This window comes from Colletotrichum orchidophilum (genome assembly GCF_001831195.1).
Source record: "Colletotrichum orchidophilum strain IMI 309357 chromosome Unknown Scaffold_210.1, whole genome shotgun sequence".
NCBI classification, from domain to species: domain Eukaryota; kingdom Fungi; phylum Ascomycota; class Sordariomycetes; order Glomerellales; family Glomerellaceae; genus Colletotrichum; species Colletotrichum orchidophilum.
Window position 1 is genome coordinate 33,889 of NW_019173166.1, and position 21,323 is coordinate 55,211.

Consider the following 21,323-nt stretch of genomic DNA (forward strand, 5'->3'; position numbering starts at 1 on the left):
GGGATGTTGAAGAGTCGTCTCTCGAATTTCGTACCTTAGTTTTCTTGGAAGACAAAAGAATATAACCTCATCGTCAATATCCCTCGCCAATTGGTCAAACGCAACTTCAAAGCTCTGCAAAGGCACACAATATGGAACCAATAGTAATTTGAGTGTCCTCTGGGATCGTCTCTGAAACCCGATGACTTTTTGTTACGTTGTCCCTGCTGAGCATGGTTTCTGCTAGCCCTCTGGAAATGTATGCAAAAACAAACAGACGCTTTCAGTTACTTAGGCAAGCCCGCTACACAAGTGGTCTTCTAGTATGGGCTTGTCGGTTATTTCTAGAAATGAAAGCCGTTCAGCCGCACTTTGGCCAACTCACTTTCCTCCAGCTTAGCGCTAGACTTTGAGCTCCAAGGATGAAGCAACTTCCCATATCTCCACCAATTCGATGCCCCATTCCATGTAGATGGTCGTTCACAATAGCTGAAGGCCATGGTCTCGAACCAATCTACCGAACTCGAAAGTCAACCCGATCTAGCTTAGTGGTGTTTGAGAAAGCGCTTCTTCGCAAACGGGTAAACACGTGGCTTCAGCCGACTCTGATTTGGACTGATTTGATAGGCTTCAAAACGATTCAGGTGTGGGTTTATCTCCGAGAAATCCGTTCGCGGAGTGTTGCGTTCCTGGATACCTTCAGCTGATAGTCGAGCTGGATCGTTTGGTCTCAGACATTTTGCCTTTTCCGGCGCTTTTAGGATAATTCTGGAGAAATCGACCATGATACGAGTCCATTTCACATGCCAACATCCGGAATACAATTCAATTTCAGCCCTAAGTGATTATAATAATTATGAGCTGACCACTTTATCCTTGATATACCTGGCGGCACCTTCACCCCCTTCGTTCATGGTTCGCTCCACAAAGATTTATGTTAGAAAAGCCTACCATTATCTTTAAACAGGACGTGCCATACCACAAGCACATCCAAAACGCCAGCATGTCGACAGAAAGCCCCGAATATGTTGAATGCGCCCACGTCAGCGTTCCACAAGATGACAACTTCACGGACAGGAAAAGGCTGGTGATATGTTGCGACGGCACATGGAACAACTCGTAAGTCTGGCAATGGCGATACTCGGTTCTGCCCGCATGCGATATCATACTTTTGTACTGAGATATTTCCCTTAAGCAACAACGGCGGAGTACCTACCAACGTCAGCCGCCTCTCTGCTGCAGTTGCACACAAATGCTGTACTGGCATGGCTCAAGTAGTGTACTATCACCGCGGTCCCGGAACGGAAGAGGACAAGTGGGCCAGCATTATGGGAGGCCTGCTCGGCCTAGGTGTCACCCAGGTAGGCGATAATGGCAGACGGCGGAGGGTCATGACACACAACAAAAATAATTTCGAGACTAATCAATACCAGGACATTGTAGATTGCTACCGGTTCATCTGCGATAACTACAACCCCGGCGACGAGATCATCATCGTCGGCTTCTCGCGAGGCGCCTTCACAGCCCGCTCGATCGCATCCATGGTCTGCGCGCTTGGATTCCTCAACCGCTCCGGTCTCAATAACCTTGGCCTGATCTACCAGGATTACAAGGCCTTCAATCAGTGGACGGACAGTCGCATGTACAACCCAAAGGAACATCTCCTTGGTTTCAACGAGGACCAGCTGAAGATGAAACTCGAAAAGGAATACATGGAGGAAATCGAAGCAGTCGAAGATGAGTTGTGCGAAGCCGACGACTTGTCCGAGGACAAGGTATGGGAGCTTGACAACAAGTTGAATGCCCTCCTCGAAGAATACGAAGAAGCTTTGAATCACAAGAACCTGGAGCAACGGCTGGAAAAAGACAAGAAGGAGCTGTTTGAGAAGATGACTCAAATGAAACGGGCAGATGGTAGCATGAAGTTTCGCCTGATGGCAGAGGCTTATCGCCAGCAACTCAGCGAGGTAAATGTTGCATTACTAATTTCTTAAAATCCATGGCTGACCTCTTAGTATCAATTATGCCTGACTCGTCGAAAGCAAATCGGTGAGAAGGTCTGGCATGAAGCTGTGGAGGGTAAGGTGAACGCAGTCGGTCAGTCTATCTCCCACGCAAGGTGTTCACTCCAGCGCGAGTCTGTGGCAACTAATTACTCCACCCGTTCAGGTGTATGGGAAACAGTAGGAAGTCTTGGGATTCCCAAGGTGCCGTGGGGTTTCTGGCAAGGCAGCCGAAGTGCTGAGGAGGTAAGATTCATCCTTGGAGGAAGCCTCAAACTTCTGGTATTATCCGAGTAGTACAAACACTTACGGCTCTCTTGCTTGCCAGCTCCGGTTTGCAAGCTACAACATTCACCCCAACATCGATCACGCGTTCCATGCTCTTGCCCTCGACGAATTCAGAACCCCTTTCTCTCCCACGCTGTGGAGACGCAAAAGCTCAAATACGCATACTCAGCTTCGTCAGGTCTGGTTCCCCGGATGCCACAGCAACGTCGGAGGAGGTTCTGATTCACAGCAAATTTCAAAGATTGCCCTAGCATGTACGTTCAACCCCCCCCGGTGTTGATGCGTTGGGTGTTCCACTCGTCTGGACTTTTCTTGCAACCCCTCAGTATGCCCGGACTGACCTGATATTGGTAGGGATGGCGGATCAGTTGACCTCTGTCGGCGTGGAATTCAGCAACTGCGAGATGAAGCGCATCCTCAGCACAATCTCCCACGGAGACGAGATCCGCCCATGGGGCCTCGGTAAGATCTTCAGTCCGACAAGTCTGTTGACGACAGGCCCCGACCTCGCTTGGAACACGATTAAAGCGCCCTATCTCGCATACCACGGGCAGTTTGCGGAAAGTTCGGCACGAACACCCGCTTGCTACACAGACGACAACGGGGAAAAGCTTCTAACCAATACTGAGGAGCTGGTTCATCCTTGCGTCAGGGTCCGGTATCTGTATCATGGTCTCGGACTAGATGACAAGTCTGAGTGGCGCTGCAATGCCCTGTCGGGGCATGGTTGGAATCTCAGCGTCGATAAAGTAAAAACACCAATCAAGGTTCGGCAAGGCCGGGACCCGAGGATCGTGGACAAGTATAAAACCGTCGCCGGCTCCGTCACCGCCGTCCATCAACAGTATCCGAAAACTCAAGCCGTGGGGGGCAAGCTCGTGAAGACGGAGCAGCCATCGGAATCCGACCTCAAGCAATTGAAGACCCCGAAGAACACTTGGACCTGGACGCATCCGAACGGCAAAGTGCTCGGGGAAGAGCAAATCGGCATGTGGGAACGCATGTACATCGATATCAACGACGACCTTGTCAGGTTGAAGGCCAAGAGCGAACACGTAAAGATGCAACGACGGACGCCGGGAGACCGCCTCAGAGACTTGGCGACGAGCAAGGTGTACAACGCCCTGGGCACGGCGGAGTGGGTTGTCCAGACCTCCATCGGCGCGTTCGTTGGCGCGCCGCCGGCCAAGAAGTACCCGATCGGGTACCCGATGAAGCATGGGTATCATGATTTTGTGTCCTGGCAGAAAGGACTGAAAGACGGCCCTCCAGAGGTTGACACATCGGCTGCGACGGACTTCCATTCGGCTAAGGATGATCAAGTCCATGTCCACTACCACTGGATGAACGACGGCACACAATGAGAGATCTCATTTTGTTCCCCAGATTGAACTAGGCATGGGATTTTCGGAAGGGTTTTTCCATTTGTCTGCTATGGATATCTGTTAGATGGCGATAGTACTTGATTCTTGAGTTCTGCAGTCTTTCTGGCCGGTGGCGTAATTAGTGGAAGTTCAAGAGGCAGCATGTTCTTCCAAAAAGAAGCAATCAGGTTAACTTCACAGAAGATAAAAGTGCTTGCCTGAAACAGAGACTTGCCTCAAATGATAAGACGGGTTCAGCTCCAGTCTACAGCAGCGTGAGGGTTGAACTAGGATTCAAGTATTCTGGGAGCCCATCACACCGTCGGGTGTGTTTGGACACAAACAGTATGTCCTCATTGAGATATCCAATTATCTCAATACCTGCATATAACTAGCAAATCAATTTCACAAACAGCGACTGGCAGAAAGTCATTATAATCTGGGCAAAAGACCCCGGCAACACCGGGCAGCCCTCACAGTTCCTCCTCTCCCAACAAGCAGGCTACGACCGCAAGAAATGGGGCGACATTCCCAACGCCTTTTCTACAATTGAAGCAACCCTCCCACGCAGCGGTGAGAACGGACGGAAAAACCTGGACCATCCCAAAGTATACGTCGCGTGGTCGAAGCAAGCCGTTTACCACGACAAAAATACGGGTTGGAACGAGGTCTTGTCCCAGCTTACGAACAATGCCTCTCGGTCCCAGGATTGGTGGCATTACCACACGAGTAGTAAATCCCATCCTCCCGAGTTCTATCTGTATAAAATGTATTCTAAGTTGGGTGTGCAATGACTGATGAGTACGCAGGCACTTATATCCGCGCAGACCGTTCAACCGAGATTGGGAGGCAGATGGCTGGGATGAATTGGGGATCGGCTCTAGGTCATCCGGCAAGTGTACACGATGGTTTATGTTCTACGTGAATTGCCAGACTAAAGTCTGCGTTTGATCTGGAACGCCGTGCCTAGACTCTAGTCAGTTTGGCTACCGGGACAAGAGACCATCTATGGTTGCTTTGGCGTTTGATGGCAATACGCCTCTTTCTTGACCTTGGCGGCTTATCCTCGAACACATACAAGTCACTGGATGGACAATCGAGGTATCTCCGAAACATGATGGACACGATGCCTACGGTTGTGAACAACCTTGTTCGCAGTCCTTAAAACAACTAACTTTGAGCGCAATTGTATCTCCGAAATGTCCTCAAACAACAGTTATATAAGTGTTTTCACCACCAGTACTGCACATTGTTCTTGGAAATTGAACAATATGTTTCAAGCACCTCGGGGAGATTCCATCGGTCCTTCAAATTCAAAGTCATATACTCGCCATTAGCAGTGAAAACATCGACAAGAGGCCACTATACACCACCCTTTGTGAGTGAAGAAGAGCTTCACACGTGCGGCATAACATCGAACATGGCTGCTTCACTAATCATGCCTACGCCTACTCCAGCATTGAAGCAAATGCTCGGAGCACTTACAAGAAACGAAGCGGAAAATCGACCAGAGCATGCACTCCAACAGCCTAATCCCAGTCAACACCAACACGCCAGTACACCAACACACTCCCCAACAGTATCTCCCAAGGAGATCATACGGGAGATCAAGGGCATCAAAACCCGCTTCGGAAATGGAGCCTCGGTCCTCAAAACCTCCCCGGCGCCCGCATCCTCCACCATTGCAGTAGTATGCGCCAAGGGCGATGACAACGCGTTCCCGCGCTTTCTCGACTGCCTCCGCCGGATGCACTATAACCACTGGGCAGACACGGCACGCGTCCAGTTCCACAACAACAGACTAGCAAGGATCGCCTACATAACTGTTGACGATCCAAACTTTGCCAAGATCTTCGATAGTCCCGCCGGTGGCGAATGTCAAGGTGAAAGCAGGCGTGAGATCACGTCTCCTTCTCCAAGGGAGCCCCGCGTCGTCAGGGAGCAGCAGAATCTCAGGAGCTCCCTTTTGGAATCTCACTGCCAAAAGGCCTCCAAGTTCGTGATCTTAGGGTGGGAAAACGCGACGAGGGCGGTGATGATTGAGTTTGATCATCACATGGTGGCAAAGAACATGGCCTGCATCTTCTCCCAGGGGAAATACAAAATCTTGGGCGTACGGATATCCCTATTGAGTGTTGACGGCTCGATCGTCCACTTGAAGGGAGTCCCAGCCTCCGCTACGGTGTCGGACATCATAGCGAGCATACGAGGAACAGCGAGACCCAGCAAGATCCGTCTGGGACCGAGCTCCTATACCCAGAACACCAACTCGCACATCAGAGAGATGGACGACATACTCCGAGAGTATGGGCCGCTCGAGTCGCCGCTGACCATCTGCCCATTTGATGGCACGCCGGGAACGATACGGGCGACTGCAAGCTTTGTCCACGAGGCCGACGCAGCCAGGGCCGTCGCGGAGTGCGACGAAATGAGGCTGCCCTTCTGGCTCAGCGGGCGACTCACAATATTTCCGCTCTATAGGGTGTATCTCGATGTCCTCCAATCTGTGTACGACAAGAACCCCGTGCACCAATGGTTCGATTCGGCGACAACCAGGGTAGAAGGCATGACGTTGGTAAACTACCCCGAAATCGGAACCAGTAGAATTATGCTCCAGTCGTCGAATCCTCAAAGACTGGTCTTCGGCACCCAGCAAGTCGAGGACGTCTACAAGGACCAGACTCTTCGACGGCCACCGACCGCTTCGTTTCCAATCAACTTGCCCCGAAAGCACTCCCACCAGACCGAGCCCACATCGGCATGTCACATCTGCCTGAATATCCCGTTGCTGACCGTGACCGCGTATTGCGGCCACGTCTTTTGTCCAGATTGTTTCACCTCGTTCGCCATGTCAGCGGTCGAGTCGAGAAACGCCCAGGACACCAAGACCCGATGCTTCGGAGGCGAAGACGCCGCGTGCACCCACGTCTTCAGCCTCCAAGAGCTCAAAGACAACCTCACCATGACCAACTTTGAAAAGGTCCTCGAGCTCGCACTCGTCACCCACGCCGCCCGGAATCCAGCCACCTTCAAAGCCTGCCCAGGCCCAGACTGCGACCGCATCCACGTAAAGCCACCCGTCGCCGCCGCTCCTCCCAAACGCACCTACCGGGACGCCTTAATGTTGACGACGAGAACGACCAGGCTCACGTGCAGCAGCTGCGACTTCAACTTCTGCGGCGAGTGTTACACCGCCCACGGCGAGCACCTCTCCTGCAGCGAGGCCGAGGCCGAGAGGGCCTGGGAACTCCAGGCGGCGGGCCTCGGCATCAAGCGCTGCGGGTATTGTACGGCGCCCATTGAAAAGAGCGACGGGTGCCAGCACGTCATCTGTCGGTGCGGGAGGCACATCTGCTGGGTTTGCATGGAGGATTTCCAAGGCGTGGATGAATGCTATGATCATCTTCAAGCTGCCCACGGGGGTATCTTTGCGGGTTTGGATGAATATGAAGATGAATCGGAAGAGTATGACACCATGGATGAGGAGTAGGTGAAAAGAGCACGTAGCAAGTGTGCATAAGAAATAAGAAGAGCGTGTAAGGAGATCGAATGGAGGAGCTCGATCACCGAGCTCAGATTAGTCTTGAATGAGACTGTTGATACCTGGCGTGTCGGCCGAGTGGCATTTTGTATTTGTTTAGGTAGAAGAGCTTGTTAAGTGACGCTTTGGAAAGGCGTCGTTTGGGGCATACATCTCTACGACGAGTTACTGTTCAAGGCCAAAATAATCCACTCAATTAGTTAGCCGACCACTGTCCATCTTTTGCATGAGTGAAAGCCCCGTGATGGTCCACCTCGAGAGATACATTTCCTCCATCAAATCAATAAAATCAACCACTTGAAGCTTCCCATGCATCGTTGTCTCGGATAAATGCCTCTCGGAGTCGCTGAAAGGCCTTCATGCCTTCTCCGTGAATGAGCGGCATGTTGATGTCAAAGATACCGAGTTGACAGTACGCAACGTCTTCGATTCGGACTTAAATGCGATCAAGGGAATCGGAGGCGCACAATTAGGCTGTTCCAAAATGGGCATGTCAGCGCCGCATTCCTGCATAAATTTTCGATATATCGCATCAGAGGCAACATCAGGACGGTACCTCATCGTCACAAACCTGATCATGGCAAATTAATCTCAGTAGACGGATGGATCCAACATAAGATGCGCGTATCAAAAGTTTTTTCAGAACGACAATCGTGTTGTGTGTATATCAAAGACACAACGTAAAGGAATTGTGTCATTCTTCACTGAACGTCGCAAGAAAGTTGAACAAACAACGACGACCCACAGGGCACGAAAAGCTGACATAATCAACAGCTCCCCAGCTCCCTACAGCTCCTCCCCCTCTCAAGCCTCACCCAAAAAGGGGTTCGCAAAGCGGCCCAAGCTCCCAACTCCCGCACCAGCCGCAGCCCTACGAGCTTAAGCGGGCAAAAAGGAAAAGAGCCCAGGGGCACAAAGAAAGACGCCCTGACCGCAAAGCGTCCCCGACTTCCATCACCCCGCCTGCCCGCCAGTCGCTCCCTGGTCCGAGCACTCTCTCCCCAACCCAAAAAGGGAAAAGAAGAAGAAGAAGAAACGGGGAGGGAACCAAAGAAAAAAAAAACCCCCCAAAGGGAAAGAAGCCCCCCCGCGGCGGTGACGGACCCAATGACATCAACACGAGACCTCGGAAATCTCATTTGGAAGGGGGGATGGATGCTGACCAGTGTCACGAGCGAGCCCGGCGTTGAAACAGTACTGCATTCCTCCCAGCATACTTGACCCCTTTCTCCTACTTTTTCCTCCGTATGCTCTTTCGTTTATGTTGAACTTTTGTCCAATAAAGCAAAGAATAAAGAGGGTCCCGTCTGCCCACCCAAAATTCTCCAGATCTCTCACATCGACACCCAAGATTCAGGGGTCGTGTCTCCATTTACATCCGCGCGCATCTCACATCTCGCATCCGGCATCCAAACACCGCCAACATCCACCATTCCCTGAACCAACCAACAAATTCGCAACATTAAATTCACACAACACTCACCAACAACCATTTGCTCCCCTCCATCCCAGCCAAAAAAGAGAATGCCCTCTCAAATCCCAAAAACATACCACATCCTCTTCACCCTCCTCGACCCCCTCATAGCCCTCTGGGGAACCTCCATCTTCCTCCTCTCCCCATCAACAGCAACATCCTCCTACCTCCCCTCCCTCGAACCCCCTACATACGACCCCTCAAAATCCCATCCAGCATCCTACACCTCCTCCACATCACCCTTCCACCCAACCCCCAATACACCCGCCGCAACAGCCCTCCAATCCTACTCCCTGCCCCTCCACGCCCAAATAGCAGGCCACCTCCTCTCAAACGCCCTCCTCTCCGCCCTCCTCCTCCGCGCAACCCACGACCTCAAAATCTGGCGCATCTACCAGCTCGCCCTCCTCATCGTCGACGCCTCCCTCCTCTACGGCACCTTTGCCTCCTACGCCCTCCAAGGCAGGCTGGCGAACCCCTTGTCGACATGGCGCCTAGAGGATTGGGGAGCCTTGAGCATCACGCTTCTGGCCGGGCTTACTAGGGCTGCGTTCCTTTTCGGGGTGGGGTTCCCGGCCAAGGAGAGGACGGTCAAGAACAAGGCCGGCTGATCAGGCTCATGATACATGATTCGGCCATTGCATAATTATGGTGGGCTAGTACGGAACATAGCACGGAATGCTTCAATGTAGCAAAATGAATAGGGTATCATCATATCCAGTCTATCCTCAGTCCATACCCGCCATAGTCGTCTGAGAATCCAGAAATGATGCCCTGTAGTGTCGTCTGCGTCTCGTGACGAGCTTTGCCTCCCTAAACTGGGCTTATTCTATGGTTCAAACAATTCCACGCCAGCCACATCATACAAAAAGTTTTCTCTCATCAAAACATCATATTCCCCCAACCTTCATCTCCATCATCTGAGTCCAAACGCGCCCTTTTCAACAATGAATCGGACAGGCTGCCTCGCCCTCCTCCGGAAGCTCAAGGGCCTTGCACCCCGCCCGCCATGGTTCGTAGTAGTCGGCGACGGGCTGGGCAACGGCAACGGCACGTGTCCAGGTGATAAGCCGTTCCCGCCACGCTCGTCGAAACCCCACCGCATGACCCCTCCGCTTCGGATCCAGTTCTCCAAATTCCTACATTGACTGACGTCCACCCATTGAAGTCGACTGCATCCTTCGAGAAGGTTCTCGACACCGCCGCCAGTGACTCTAACGCAGCCGCGGACCGAGATTCCCTCCAATTCGTTCAAGTGCAAAGCAACCGATTGCAAGCTAGCATCTGAGACGGCACTGCCGCAAAACGAGAGGCGGAGTTCGCGGAGCTGAGGTAAACCCAGTGCGACGACCTCTGTTGCGGTGTCGGACAGAGCGCAGCAAAAGGACAAATCCAGGTGCGTCAGATTCTTGGCCGCACCGACGAGGGCGACAACGGCGTTATCAGAAAGGTAAGTGCAGTCAGCCAGACACAGATGAGACAGGTTCAAGAACCGGTAGGGAGCCCATGACTGGAAGCCGGCGTCCGTGATTGATGTACACCGCGTGAGGGACAACGACTGCAGCCGATTGGAGGCATGTCCGGCGAGGTGTGCCATAGACCTGTCAGTGATGTGCTTGCAGTACGACAGGTTGAGGTGCTTGAGGGCAGGACACCCAATTATGGTTCCCGGCTTGGGGATGTTGGCGGCTCTCTGCTGGGTCTGTTGTGTTGCGGCTTTTTGAGGCTTGGACTTGGCGGATGAGCTGGATATCACCACCTGCTTGCTAGGCGGCTGTGGTGGTGGCGGCTCAGGGACTACCCATCCTACGACACGTGCTAGCAGGTTGTCGCCAACCTTGCGACAGTTGCTCCAGTCAATCTCCTCCAGGCCCTTTGCGTTCTCTGCCATGTCCAGTATCTGATTTGCAGAGACGTCCCAAACAGACCGCATGCGCCATCGCTTGACATTGCGGCCACAGCTCTCCCAAAGACAGCGGAAACCATCGTCGGTAATGTGGAAGCAGTTGCTAATGTCGATTGTTTCCGGGCGGGTGCCGACGAAGGGACCAATAACCATTTTGATGGCCTGATCTGTAACTCTCCTATTATGCTCGGATAAGTCTAGATCCAGACAAACCTTGGGGTCTGTTGTTAGAAGCCTGCGCCAGTGTGAAGAAATGATTCGTGCGCGCATAAGCTCTGCAATATTCAGGTACCGAAACACCGCCACGAGCAAATCGTCGGGAAGGGCTGGGGTCTGTGCTGGATGTGGACGACGTGGCAGCGTCCGGGCTCGCTTGAAAGGTACGTCCGACTCGGGTGGCGACTGTGGCGGAAACGAGAAGCGAAGGGGCGTCGATTCGATGTGGTGAAGGCGGAAGCCGTTCGTCACTATCGGCGAGGAATTGTCAGATTGAGGGGTGGGCGGTGCCAGGGAGTTGCGTCGCCTATTTCGCATATTCTCCATGTCTACGCTCAAGAAAGGATCCGGGTCCTTGGGCTCCATTGTCTCCATGTCGTCTTTGGCAGGTGAAGCCGGTTTCGAGGGTGTCGTGAACGTGACATGCGGCAGAGCCTTCGGTGTGGTTGGTGTCGGAGGATCCGACTTGCTCCGCTCCATGGGTTCCGCATCTGACATTTCGACATCTTCGTCCGACTTTTTATACCTCTTGCGTGCCGTCTCCTCCACCTGTGACCTGATATCGGGCGGGCATCGACTCCACAGCGTGTCCAACGCGTCTCCTGGGATCATCAGACATTCGACCGTAGTGATCGCCCGCACCGTCGCCGTCCGGCCTTCTGACAATCCAAGACTGGCTACTTCTCCAAAGTATTGACCAGCTTTCAATCTTGGACGCACATAAGTCGCGCGAGCCATCTTCTTTGGTGGCTCCTTTGGTGTTGGTGCTTCATGGACAACCTCTGCTTCACCTCGAACAATGAAAAATATCTCATTGCCTGCCGATCCTTGTTGGATGATGTCGGTGAAAGGAGGGTACGTCTTTGGCTGGACGCTCAATCCGAGCTGATGGAGGATGTCTGGAGGTAACGTGGAGAACAATGGCAGCTCCCGTAGCGTTTGGCGCACGTTGACGAAACCACTCCCGAGGGCACTACCCGCAGCAGGGTCTTCGATGGCCCCGGGACTTGGCGATTTCCGCTTCTTTGAGTTGACCACTGTTCCCTCTCTGATGGTACCCACCTCACCTGTAGATACCTCTCCTGGCGCCGGTTCTCTTGCTCCATTGGCCTGTGTCGAGGGCGGCTTGATCAGTTGCCCACCTTCCTGGCGCTTCTTCTTGAGAATGTTTAATCGCTCTTGAGCTTCATGGCGAATCGCCCTCTCCATGTCCGGGAACTTTGGCAACTCTGCCTGAAGGTCTTCCTTCTTAAGGACCACAAGGAGGCATTTCGTTCTGGCAACAATGGTCGCAGTTCGCGGGACATCCATCAACACACCAATCTCTCCGAAAAAGGCACCGGGCTTGAGTTCCGCATAGATGGCTTCGCCGTCTCTAGAGGTGACAGCCACAACTCCGCGCACCAGCCAATACATTGCTCTGGCATCATCGCCCTCTGTGAGGATATGGTCTTGTGCTGCATGAACTTGCGGTCTCAAATGGTTTCCGATGGCGGCCAAGAACTCCTCTGGCGCAGACACGAAAAGGGGAAAGGATCTGATGCGATCAACCAGGTCAAGTGGCATGTCGCGTATAGTGGAGGCGGTGAGAGGAGACGGCCGCATGGGCCGCGTAGGGTTCGTGTCAACGTTGAAGGACCTGAGGAGTGAGAGGGAATCTGGCACCCCGCCCGCGCCCGCGCCAGTGTGGGCGAGGGCGCGGTAGGGCGATGGTGATGTCGGGGAGCGATTCCGCCTCATGGTCCTTGAGGGATGCCGCGTGCGTGGTCGTGTCGACGCCAGGTTTTCGGCGCGCCTTGCCGGCTAAGCTCTCTGCCCAGTGGGAGGGCAGAGGGCCAAAGCTTCCACAGGGCTTTGCCAATGCACACCCGAGCTGTAGCCTGTGCTCCGCAGGGCAGCCGGAGGAGGAGACTCCTCTCCCTGCCTGTATACCGTAGCTTCCTCCGATGCTAAATCTTGGCGTTCCCAGTCGGTAGTGTAGATAGCAGACGGGCCGGGTGCATGCTCCGGGATGACGAATTATAGCCTAAGTTTGGGTTTGTTGGAGAAAAGTGTCGGCTGCGGCAAGCAATTATCAGCGATAGCGTTGTGATCGGAGACCTGCTGGTGTTTCGCACCGTATAATTTTCGATGCTGGTATTTCCTTTTGGCAATGCGGGTGTGAAAGGCAGCCGTTGGTTGGCTTCAAGGCGGGGTCCTCGGAAGAGCTTTGAAAGTGGGAGGGTCGGCGGAGGTTGTCAACGCCGAGTGTCGCAGATCGTATCACACAACGCCGCCGTTGAAAACGCTGTCTTTGGTCGCTTCTAGAACGACAATTCGCCGGTAGGAAGGAAGTAGTGATGAGTGAAGCGGTGTCACCATATGGCTGCGCGAAGACAGCAACGGAGAAGTTGTCGTGTGCTTGGCACCGGGTGCGGTGGGAGCTTGTTTGGGGTAGCGGGTCTGCTGTAGAAGTCATGTCAGAGACACTGTCACTATTGCTGCTGGTGATTCCAGAACTGGCAGCAGGCGGGGGAGGGGAGCACTCACTGAATCCAGGCGTGCAGACAGAACGACAATTGTGGCAGATGGCCGTATGCCTCTCGATTGGGGATATGTGACTCTTGTCGCGGCCGTGGGATTCGGCTGGTCGCAAGAAGCGGGCAGGCAGAGGCGAAGAGGATGAGTGCGAGGGCGGTGGGAAACGAAGGTGCCGGGGTGGGTTTCGCAGCGGCGGGATCGGAGGCGACAGACAGATGTAGGGCGGGTGGGCGAGGGCGGGTGATTCGCAGTCGCAGTGTTGCAGATCTGGGCGATTGGAGCTTGCGATGGAGAAATCTCCAGCAAAGAGGAGGATGCTGCAGGAAAGGGTAAGCGGGAGGGGAGGAAGAGGGACAGCGACGGACGAAAAGAGAAGCGGTCGTGGGTTTGGGAAGGGAAGAACCGAGCTGGGGCGACGGGACGGGTGCGAGGATTCAAGGAAGGGACGTGTGAGCCGGTACGTAAGGAAGGTACCTGCCTTTTGGCGGAGGCGGCGTGGGCTTGTGTGGGCGTGGGCGTCGCACTGAAGTGGGCAGGTGGGCGGGTGGGCTTGGGCGTGGGCGCGGGCGCGGGTGTGGATGGCACAGCGGACATACGTACCTGTGGAAACGTGGGACGTGGGGAAGGAGCAAGACTCGTTGCGTGCTTCCCTTTTTCTTCTTTCTTGCTCAACTGCCATTTACTTACCTGAGGCACCATGAGGTAGGTATGTACATCTACCTCTTCTGCTGTTCATGTGTCCGTACACCACCCAAGATACTGCCTATGTGTATATCATTATACAAAAGAGAGGACGGCAAGGAAGATGGGGATAGAAGAAATATGAGGGTAGCTACCTCCGTTTTTCGTCACTAAACCAGAGTGCCAGAACCAAGGACTATTAGCCAGTGCCAACGACTGTGCACATGTGCGGATGCGCAGATGCGGGAGCAGGTGCAGATGCGCCGCAACGATCTGGCAGAGAGAGTTCCAGAAGACCACACGACACCTCGCCTTCGTCGTCCCTTCAACAGGACCTCTCCTCGAACACTCCGCGAAGGAGCCCAGGCCCTGCACTCTTCATTCACCCAAATCAAGACCGACAAGACAGAGGTGTACCAACAGTGGAGAGGAGACCTCCCAGCGTCAGTCATGGCCATGGCAGTCCAGGTCCCACCGATCCCAACCGTCACCACCAACTTCTTCTTCAGACACCCGACACTGCGCAGCCCTCCATCGCCAGCACTACCAGCCAGCTCTCGCACAATGACGCTCGGAGGGTGGGGCTTCCTACCCCAAGCTTGTACTTAGCAGGTACCGAACTACTGCACACGGACGCTTCGGGGGCTGTCTCAGGGGTACTCAGCATGTCACTGGAAGGGTGACGAGACATGGCCGCAACCTGGTCCCAAAGCTTAAACTGTATGCGCCCTAGGAGAGCGTTGACGGCGTCGGCGTCGGCGGCGGTAGTCTGGAGGCACGATGCTGGGCTCTGTCACGGCAAAGAAGTATAGAGAGTCTAGCAGCGGAGCAATCCTTAAGTCGTCATATTCGACTTTGTCGCCAAAGTCAACTGGAGATTACTGACACGAGTAGCGGGAGCTGACTGTGTGTGCCTCATGCCTGAACCTGCCCCAACCGTCTTGTGTTCCCTCCGCCGGGGCAAAACCAAGCTGTTTATCGTGTCGACATACATACGTAGGCATTACCATTTATCTGCGTATCCGTAGGGTACCGTACTTTACCGTTTCCCTCGGCACACTGCAAAGACCTGGTTACCTCGTCAGTGGAGGAGAGGTAAAGCTAAAAGGATAGGGAGATTGGACATGCGACTGACAAGCTGCAGCTTTCGCGACCTCCGCCTGCGGTGCCCTGTCTTGCCCTAGCCACAGGAAACAAACAGACGAGAAGAACATGCAGAACAAAAGCTTGCCCCCTAATTACGCTCGTCCGCCTACAACCACCATTTGGCTGACACCTTGGGGAGTTCTCTGATGATGTCAGCAAAGGGTAGACATTTGAGAGATACAAGATGCCCGACTATTAGCACCACATCGCAAGCCGTGCCAAAACACCTCTAGGCTCTTGGAGAAAGAAAGGAGGTCGAGAGCGAGGCGGGCCCGTGCTGGAATGGCTGCAAGTTGGCTTGGGCCGGCAGGCAGCGTCAGCATCGGCCGCGAGACATGAGGCTAGCTAGGGCTGGTCCCGATGGCGATAGCAATATGCTACCTGCCTGAATCTGTGCACTACTCCGGTCACCAGTGTGACATTGAGCATTCGAATAGAGTAGCGTAGCGTGCGCGACGGACGCACGCACCTTGCTTAGCCACCTTGGGCACGAAGCCAGGGCAGCCGCTCAATGGTCTTGGTTTTCTTCAGAAGGGGCGTCGTTAGATCGGCCGGAAGAGTGTAGGGAAAATCAAAATTCTGACAGAAACCAAACGGTCAGCTGGCGGCCGTGTGTTTCCTTTGTTCTCTCAGGCTTCTGGCGTCGATGGTATGTCGGCTTCCATGCCCTCCTCGGCCGGCCTGGCTTCTTTCGCATTTGCTTTTGCCTCCGCCACAAGCGGCAATAGTATGTAACACCTTAGACTTCACGTCCACATGTTCATCTGCTTCTCAACGCATCCTCGTGCTCCAGACTTTGAGTCCCAGGGCTTTGGATCTGATGCGAGGCGGTCAGAGAGAAATTCTAGAAGCTCACACGGACACAACAGCCCAACCACTCGGTTTGTCAGAGCATGTCGCATCCTTGCTCCAGAAGGGAAACTTAACGAACAAACGGGAACAAGTGCGCTGCTGGCGAGTCGAGAAGAAAGGTTGGCGACGCCTTTCCCATGCCCTATTTCAAATTGAGTTGGTGCATGAGAGAATGAGATGACGACGGCGGCAGCGTTGGCGGCTGCGTGACCAGTTGGTGCTATCCGTAGATGGAGCGAGGCAGAACGAGTCCCATCGACGGGGACTTTTGTCGTGTTGCAGCAGAGACGAAAGATGAAGGCGAGGTGCGTGCAGCGGCTCAGTGCGAAAATGACGAAGAAGAGGGAGAAGAAGGAGAAACAGACGGCCGCCGTTCGTTTCGCAGCAGGTCCATCCTATTCCACTCCCAGCTTGCCAGCATTGTGTGCCCCTCTCCCCTTGGAGTCTTCGACACACTTCTTCTCGTCGCTATACCCAAGTTGGTTCAGCCTAGGACAGAAAGGCGAGTGTGGGTGGACCGCCATCTCACCGCGTGTCTCAAACTTGCAGCCCGGGACCCCTGGCTCTTCGGACCCGAATTGACGCGCACGGTGCATGTAACGGTCCTCGGAGGGAGACGGAGGGGTAGCAGCAGTCCACAGCGGCTGGACGGAGGAGAGGATGCACCCGGTCAACCGTGTTAGTGGTGGTGGCCAGGGCGTCTTCCAATGGAAGGGAAACGATGCGCGGAAGACTCGTGGAAGACGGCTAGAAGCCTGCCAAGGTTGGGTGGGAGGGTCCAGGGGGACGCACTTGGGGAAACTTGTGCTGCCGTCGGACCCAAGCTTCGATCTGGCTGCTTGCGGTATGTACATCGTGTCCAGCATAGCTGTGAGAGTTTGGCGAACCATTCAGCGTCCAATCGAGGCGTGCGGACCGTGACACTGGATGGATTGCTTAGTCCGGCTGGCCAATGTTGCGGAGGGTGACTTCCATGATGTTGGAGAGGCGGAGGGAAGCTCTGAGGTCGGAGGGGAGGAGCCTTTGCTAAGGTACCTACGGATACCTACCTTATCTTGCTGGTCGCCTCACTGTAATACAGCTGTGATGACTAAGCGAGCAACACTTTGTAGAAACAACATCCAACCTGCCTGCCACGAAGGAAGGAAGGTGGCCACCTGGACTGTTGCCTTTGCGCCTGCTCCAATTGCTTTCAACATCGAACTGGAAAGTGCATAGTGAACTAGGTAGGTAGGTTCCTTGGTCAAGGCAGGCACAGAATACCTGGGAAGTATTTTAGGTGCCAGCGAAAAGGAAGCATCCCGCCAGCTCCTCGGAGTGGATCCTCCTTTCCCCCTGTCTTCTTTGTTTCCTCATCCCGCCGCATCTGCCCTCTGTACGTACTGTACCTGCGGCATGCGGCCGGCGGCAGGAGAAACATCTACACATGCACGATTGAGGGAGAGACGATCTGCTTTCTCCATTGCTTTTTATCCTTTTTTATCTTATCCTTTTTCCTTCTCATTTCCTCTCCTCCTCACACGGTCTATCTCTGTCTCGCCTGTTGCTTTCCACTTTGCTGTACGAAGGCGCTTCCTCAGGGTCACTAGCAGATCTTTTCCTCTCCAACGCCGTCGACCAACGCCATGGATGGTCCATGATGCGCAACCACCCATCTTTCACTACCTCATCCGGTTTCCATCTCAGTCACCCTGATCTCCAATCTTGCCAGTGTTTCACGACATCGTTGCTCCAGTATCGGTGTCCGATGCAAGACGTTTTCACAGCTTTCATTCGTCCCGAAGTCCACAGCGTTCTTCGGCTCAACTTTCGGCGCACCCCTTCCACGCGGCGTCAAGGGCCAGACAACAAAGAAGAGGACGAACTCGAACCGCGAGTAATTCACCTCGTGCTGGTTCCCATTCCAATGGTCGTGTCGCTTGCTGATCTCCGGTCCCGCTGACGCACAGAGAGCCTTGACTTAGACTCCTGTGGCCTGAAACGCGTGCCTCCCCATACCATCTTACGAGAAGAACAGCGGCGTCAATCTCCAACATGACAGGTCCAGCCTCGAGCCAGACAACATGGCGCGCATGAACGTCGGGCAAACCTTCTGCTCAGAGACCACGCCTATGCCTACACCACGACTGGCACGACTGGCCACGCTCATCGGCCGGGGTCCGTATTCCGATGGACCTGAACGAGCCCCAACACCTTGGCACACCCGCCATCTTGCATACCACGTGGTTACAGGTGTCACAGTTGCCAAAGAACTCTCCATCATGTCGCACGGTGTTCAGGGCATATCGCCCCAACCCGCTCTTGGTCAGAACGGCTAGGGTCGCGCCGCCTTTCTCCCATCGTATTGTTCTCGTTTCCTGTTACGTGTCAAGCACTATTTATAACTGGGTTCTTCTTGGTTGAGAGGCTCTCAGGACCTCGAGATGCGCTTCCCCGGAAATCAAATAACTAGGTAGCTTCTAACATCCCGTTAGGCGTCAAGACCGTGTGCTGCCCAACACTATAGCAGGAGAGCGCGCTTCGATCAAGGGCCGCTGCAAGTAAAGGCAATGTTGGTGCTTCAGCTGCTTTCTCGACCATGTAAATAGCTTTCAACCTTCACTAGCCTATGCGGTCACATATGCCTTGTCTCTCAAGATCCCATGGTTCGTTCAATGGTCCCTGCTTTGTGGCCCGAGGCCACTACAACAGACAAAAGGGCCTTTCCGGGCTCCTGTGATCGTCTTGAAACGTTACATGGCTTCGGTTCGCCTCTTGAACCAAGCCCAAGGACATGAGGTCAGATCCCTCAATGATCCCCGCAATGCAGCGGATCGCATTCGAGAGCAATTCCACCACCAGCTGGCGGGCCCGGATCTGGTTATCTCGAAAGCAAAGTTTCGTACACCAACGGATTTGGGGCTTGGCACGTTCTGAACACACCGCAGCGGCTCAGCTACTGCCGGAGCAGTCAGGCTACATTTTCACTGGCATGATCGACAAAGTTACAATTACATCGACCTCGGCAACTGAGTACTGAATAGATCAAGCACAGGAGGTCTCTGCCACCAGGTGATCATACTTGATATTAGGTCACTACAGGTGGCTTATTTGTTGGCACATCATTAGAAGCACTGGATGCTAAAGGGCTATGCAGTTTGATTCCTGATTAGAAAAGTAGGCTTGTCTGTCGCCTTTTTTTTTTTGGGAACTAAATAATTTTGAATAGCCCGGGCATCGTGTCGTGTTCGTATCATGACCCACCCATAAGCTGCAGCTGGGCGGTCTAAGTTTCGAGAACCTCATTAAAGTTGGTGTGCGAACCATCTCTATAACGCGATTGCGTGTCGGACAAGCTTTTCTTCATTATGCAAAGCCTGTACCTCCATGGACAGGGTGCCCTGCCGTCGGTCTAGACCTCGAGACGAGGTCAAGTAGCAAAGATTTCGAGCTCAACAACCATGGCATGCGCGCAAGCCACGGTGCGTGTAGTGACTACATGTAGATTTTCAACGCCCGCAATGGGGTCGGTGTTTTCAATACTCAAAACGTTGGCCGTACTACTGCGGCGATGTCATGCGAGTTCAAGCCTGGAAGGTTTTGCGGGGTGCAGAAACGCTGCTAGGCACTGAGGATGGTTGTTTACATCGGCCCGAGGTTTTGTTGTGCGTCTTTGGTCGGGTTGGGCCCGCTACTTATGAGGTCGCCCGTAATCGAGACAGAAGCCGGAGATTATATCGAATAACGTAGGGGGACTCCGTATGACCCAGATGCTGTTACGGTGCAGATGGGCGACCGGGATTCGTGTCCGGAACCGCCCCATGAATGCGAATTTCATCCGGCAGAACACGGAGAAAACATGGATCCTAATATGGGTCCTCGCGGTCTGTAGCTAGGACGCGGCGGGTCCACTCGCCATCCGGGCACCGGAACAGTGGAGAGTCAGTCACCCCTCTTCGGATCGCTTTGTTGAGGCGATGTTTCTTGTCCCCCTACAACCCGCACAAGCCCTGGGTACAGTCGAGGCCTTCCGAGGTATTGCAGCAAATGGATCCGTTGGCGCAGAAGCATGCCCTTCCCAGCTTTGGATCCTGCTCATCTTTTTTGTCGCCAAAGACTTGTTTCCAAGCGGACGCGACAATATTGGACTGGGGCGATGTGTTGCTATTGCTGCTGCTGCCGGATTTCGATGAGATGGCTGCTGATGGTGATGCTGTGGCAGCTGCGACTGCGGGGGCTGTTGAGAGTGATGACGGGGATGCTAGGGGGTGCTGATGTTCCGTGTCGACTGGTGCGGCCCAGGTTGTTGCGGCCAAGATTGCGACGAAGATTGTCGAGAATGCGGCGGAGAGTCTCATGTTTGCGGTGTGGAGAGGGGAATTACAATTGAGGGAAGAAAGAGTGAGTAAAAGAACTAAGGTGGTGCGCGAGTCCCAGCAGAAACGACTACTTGTTTTTTCCGACAGAGAGGACAACAGAATTACACAGTACTGTACTTTCCAGTCTTGGGGATGAAGTCGTGAACCCGGGGGGGTCAAGTCGTACTTTATAAGGCAAATGGTGATTTGGCGCGACTGAGGAATAAGACCGAGGGGATCTTAGTGCGAACGCGGCGGGGGTGGGCGGGATGCTAATTTGACATGGGGAAAAAAAAGAGAGAGAGAGAAAAAAGCCACACCGAAGCTTGAAACTGGCAATAAGTCGGCACAACACAAAGGACGGAGAGAAAAAAAAAAGGCGTTTGGAGCAAACCGACGCAGGTGGCTTTGATTAGAGACACTAGGTCGGGACCGATTTCCCGTACTTGTGGGAGGAAATAGGGACTATTAAGTAACAAGAAGAAATCCAACCGCGATGGGAGTCTACCTTAGACTGCCGCCCCTCCCCTGGCACTCTCGTTCGTCCAAGGATTTCTGGTAATGAAGTCTTGGAGTTTTATTGCTGGCCGCGCACCGAATCAGGAAGTTGGATTGGGATGGAGTGTCGTATTGGACCGCTGGTTGCGTAGTGCGTATTACACTGACCAAGAAATCCCGTCTTTTTAATTCATGCTTGCTTTGCCTACGTAGTACCCGGAGCGAAAGGTGGGGTTGCATGGTCGTCGGGTCGTAGGTGTCCATTGGATAGTAGGGTCGCAGTAATGGAGGAATCAAGACATGGGATTCGGAAGTTCTGGTTTGCGGTGTTTTGGGGGTTGGAGTGAAAACATCCGAAGCAACAGTGGTTTTCAGACACCCACTCAGTGTCCAGCATCCTCATTACGGGGAGAATGAAGGAGAGTAAGAGTATCCATAGGAAGAGAGAGACACGGGACGACACATGGTACCAGCGTGCGCGCCGCCACGGGTTGTCTCCAGAGGAGCTCCCCCCCCCC

The 21,323-nt window shown here is 53.8% G+C and overlaps 8 protein-coding genes across 8 annotated transcripts; 5 read left to right on the top strand and 3 right to left on the bottom strand.

Annotated features, from left to right (window-relative positions):
* Positions 1-982: 982 nt before the first annotated feature.
* CORC01_13740 (uncharacterized protein) lies at positions 983-3,634 on the top strand (the record flags this gene model as incomplete). The annotated part of the gene is made up of 7 exons (XM_022625356.1): positions 983-1,098; positions 1,175-1,340; positions 1,413-1,946; positions 2,022-2,076; positions 2,149-2,228; positions 2,311-2,524; positions 2,625-3,634. 7 exons carry the CDS (start codon positions 983-985, stop codon positions 3,632-3,634), a joined length of 2,175 nt encoding a protein of 724 aa, XP_022468137.1.
* Positions 3,635-3,668: 34 nt separating this feature from the next.
* Positions 3,669-7,124, top strand: CORC01_13741 (uncharacterized protein; the record flags this gene model as incomplete). The annotated part of the gene is made up of 5 exons (XM_022625357.1): positions 3,669-3,685; positions 3,934-3,979; positions 4,030-4,403; positions 4,975-5,012; positions 5,215-7,124. 5 exons carry the CDS (start codon positions 3,669-3,671, stop codon positions 7,122-7,124), a joined length of 2,385 nt encoding a protein of 794 aa, XP_022468138.1.
* A 1,575-nt stretch (positions 7,125-8,699) lies between these two features.
* On the top strand, positions 8,700-9,260 carry CORC01_13742 (uncharacterized protein; the record flags this gene model as incomplete). The annotated part of the gene is made up of 1 exon (XM_022625358.1): positions 8,700-9,260. The coding sequence occupies one exon, from the start codon at positions 8,700-8,702 to the stop codon at positions 9,258-9,260; it is 561 nt and encodes a 186-aa protein (XP_022468139.1).
* Positions 9,261-9,565: 305 nt separating this feature from the next.
* On the bottom strand, positions 9,566-12,511 carry CORC01_13743 (cyclic nucleotide-binding domain-containing protein; the record flags this gene model as incomplete). Its single annotated transcript, XM_022625359.1, has 1 exon — positions 9,566-12,511. One exon carries the CDS (start codon positions 12,509-12,511, stop codon positions 9,566-9,568), a length of 2,946 nt encoding a protein of 981 aa, XP_022468140.1.
* Positions 12,512-14,212: 1,701 nt separating this feature from the next.
* CORC01_13744 (uncharacterized protein) lies at positions 14,213-14,581 on the top strand (the record flags this gene model as incomplete). Its single annotated transcript, XM_022625360.1, has 1 exon — positions 14,213-14,581. The coding sequence occupies one exon, from the start codon at positions 14,213-14,215 to the stop codon at positions 14,579-14,581; it is 369 nt and encodes a 122-aa protein (XP_022468141.1).
* Positions 14,582-16,365: 1,784 nt separating this feature from the next.
* Positions 16,366-16,836, bottom strand: CORC01_13745 (uncharacterized protein; the record flags this gene model as incomplete). Its single annotated transcript, XM_022625361.1, has 1 exon — positions 16,366-16,836. One exon carries the CDS (start codon positions 16,834-16,836, stop codon positions 16,366-16,368), a length of 471 nt encoding a protein of 156 aa, XP_022468142.1.
* Positions 16,837-18,033: 1,197 nt separating this feature from the next.
* On the top strand, positions 18,034-18,288 carry CORC01_13746 (uncharacterized protein; the record flags this gene model as incomplete). Its single annotated transcript, XM_022625362.1, has 1 exon — positions 18,034-18,288. One exon carries the CDS (start codon positions 18,034-18,036, stop codon positions 18,286-18,288), a length of 255 nt encoding a protein of 84 aa, XP_022468143.1.
* A 1,653-nt stretch (positions 18,289-19,941) lies between these two features.
* CORC01_13747 (uncharacterized protein) lies at positions 19,942-20,307 on the bottom strand (the record flags this gene model as incomplete). Its single annotated transcript, XM_022625363.1, has 1 exon — positions 19,942-20,307. The coding sequence occupies one exon, from the start codon at positions 20,305-20,307 to the stop codon at positions 19,942-19,944; it is 366 nt and encodes a 121-aa protein (XP_022468144.1).
* Between the last annotated feature and the right edge of the window lie 1,016 nt (positions 20,308-21,323).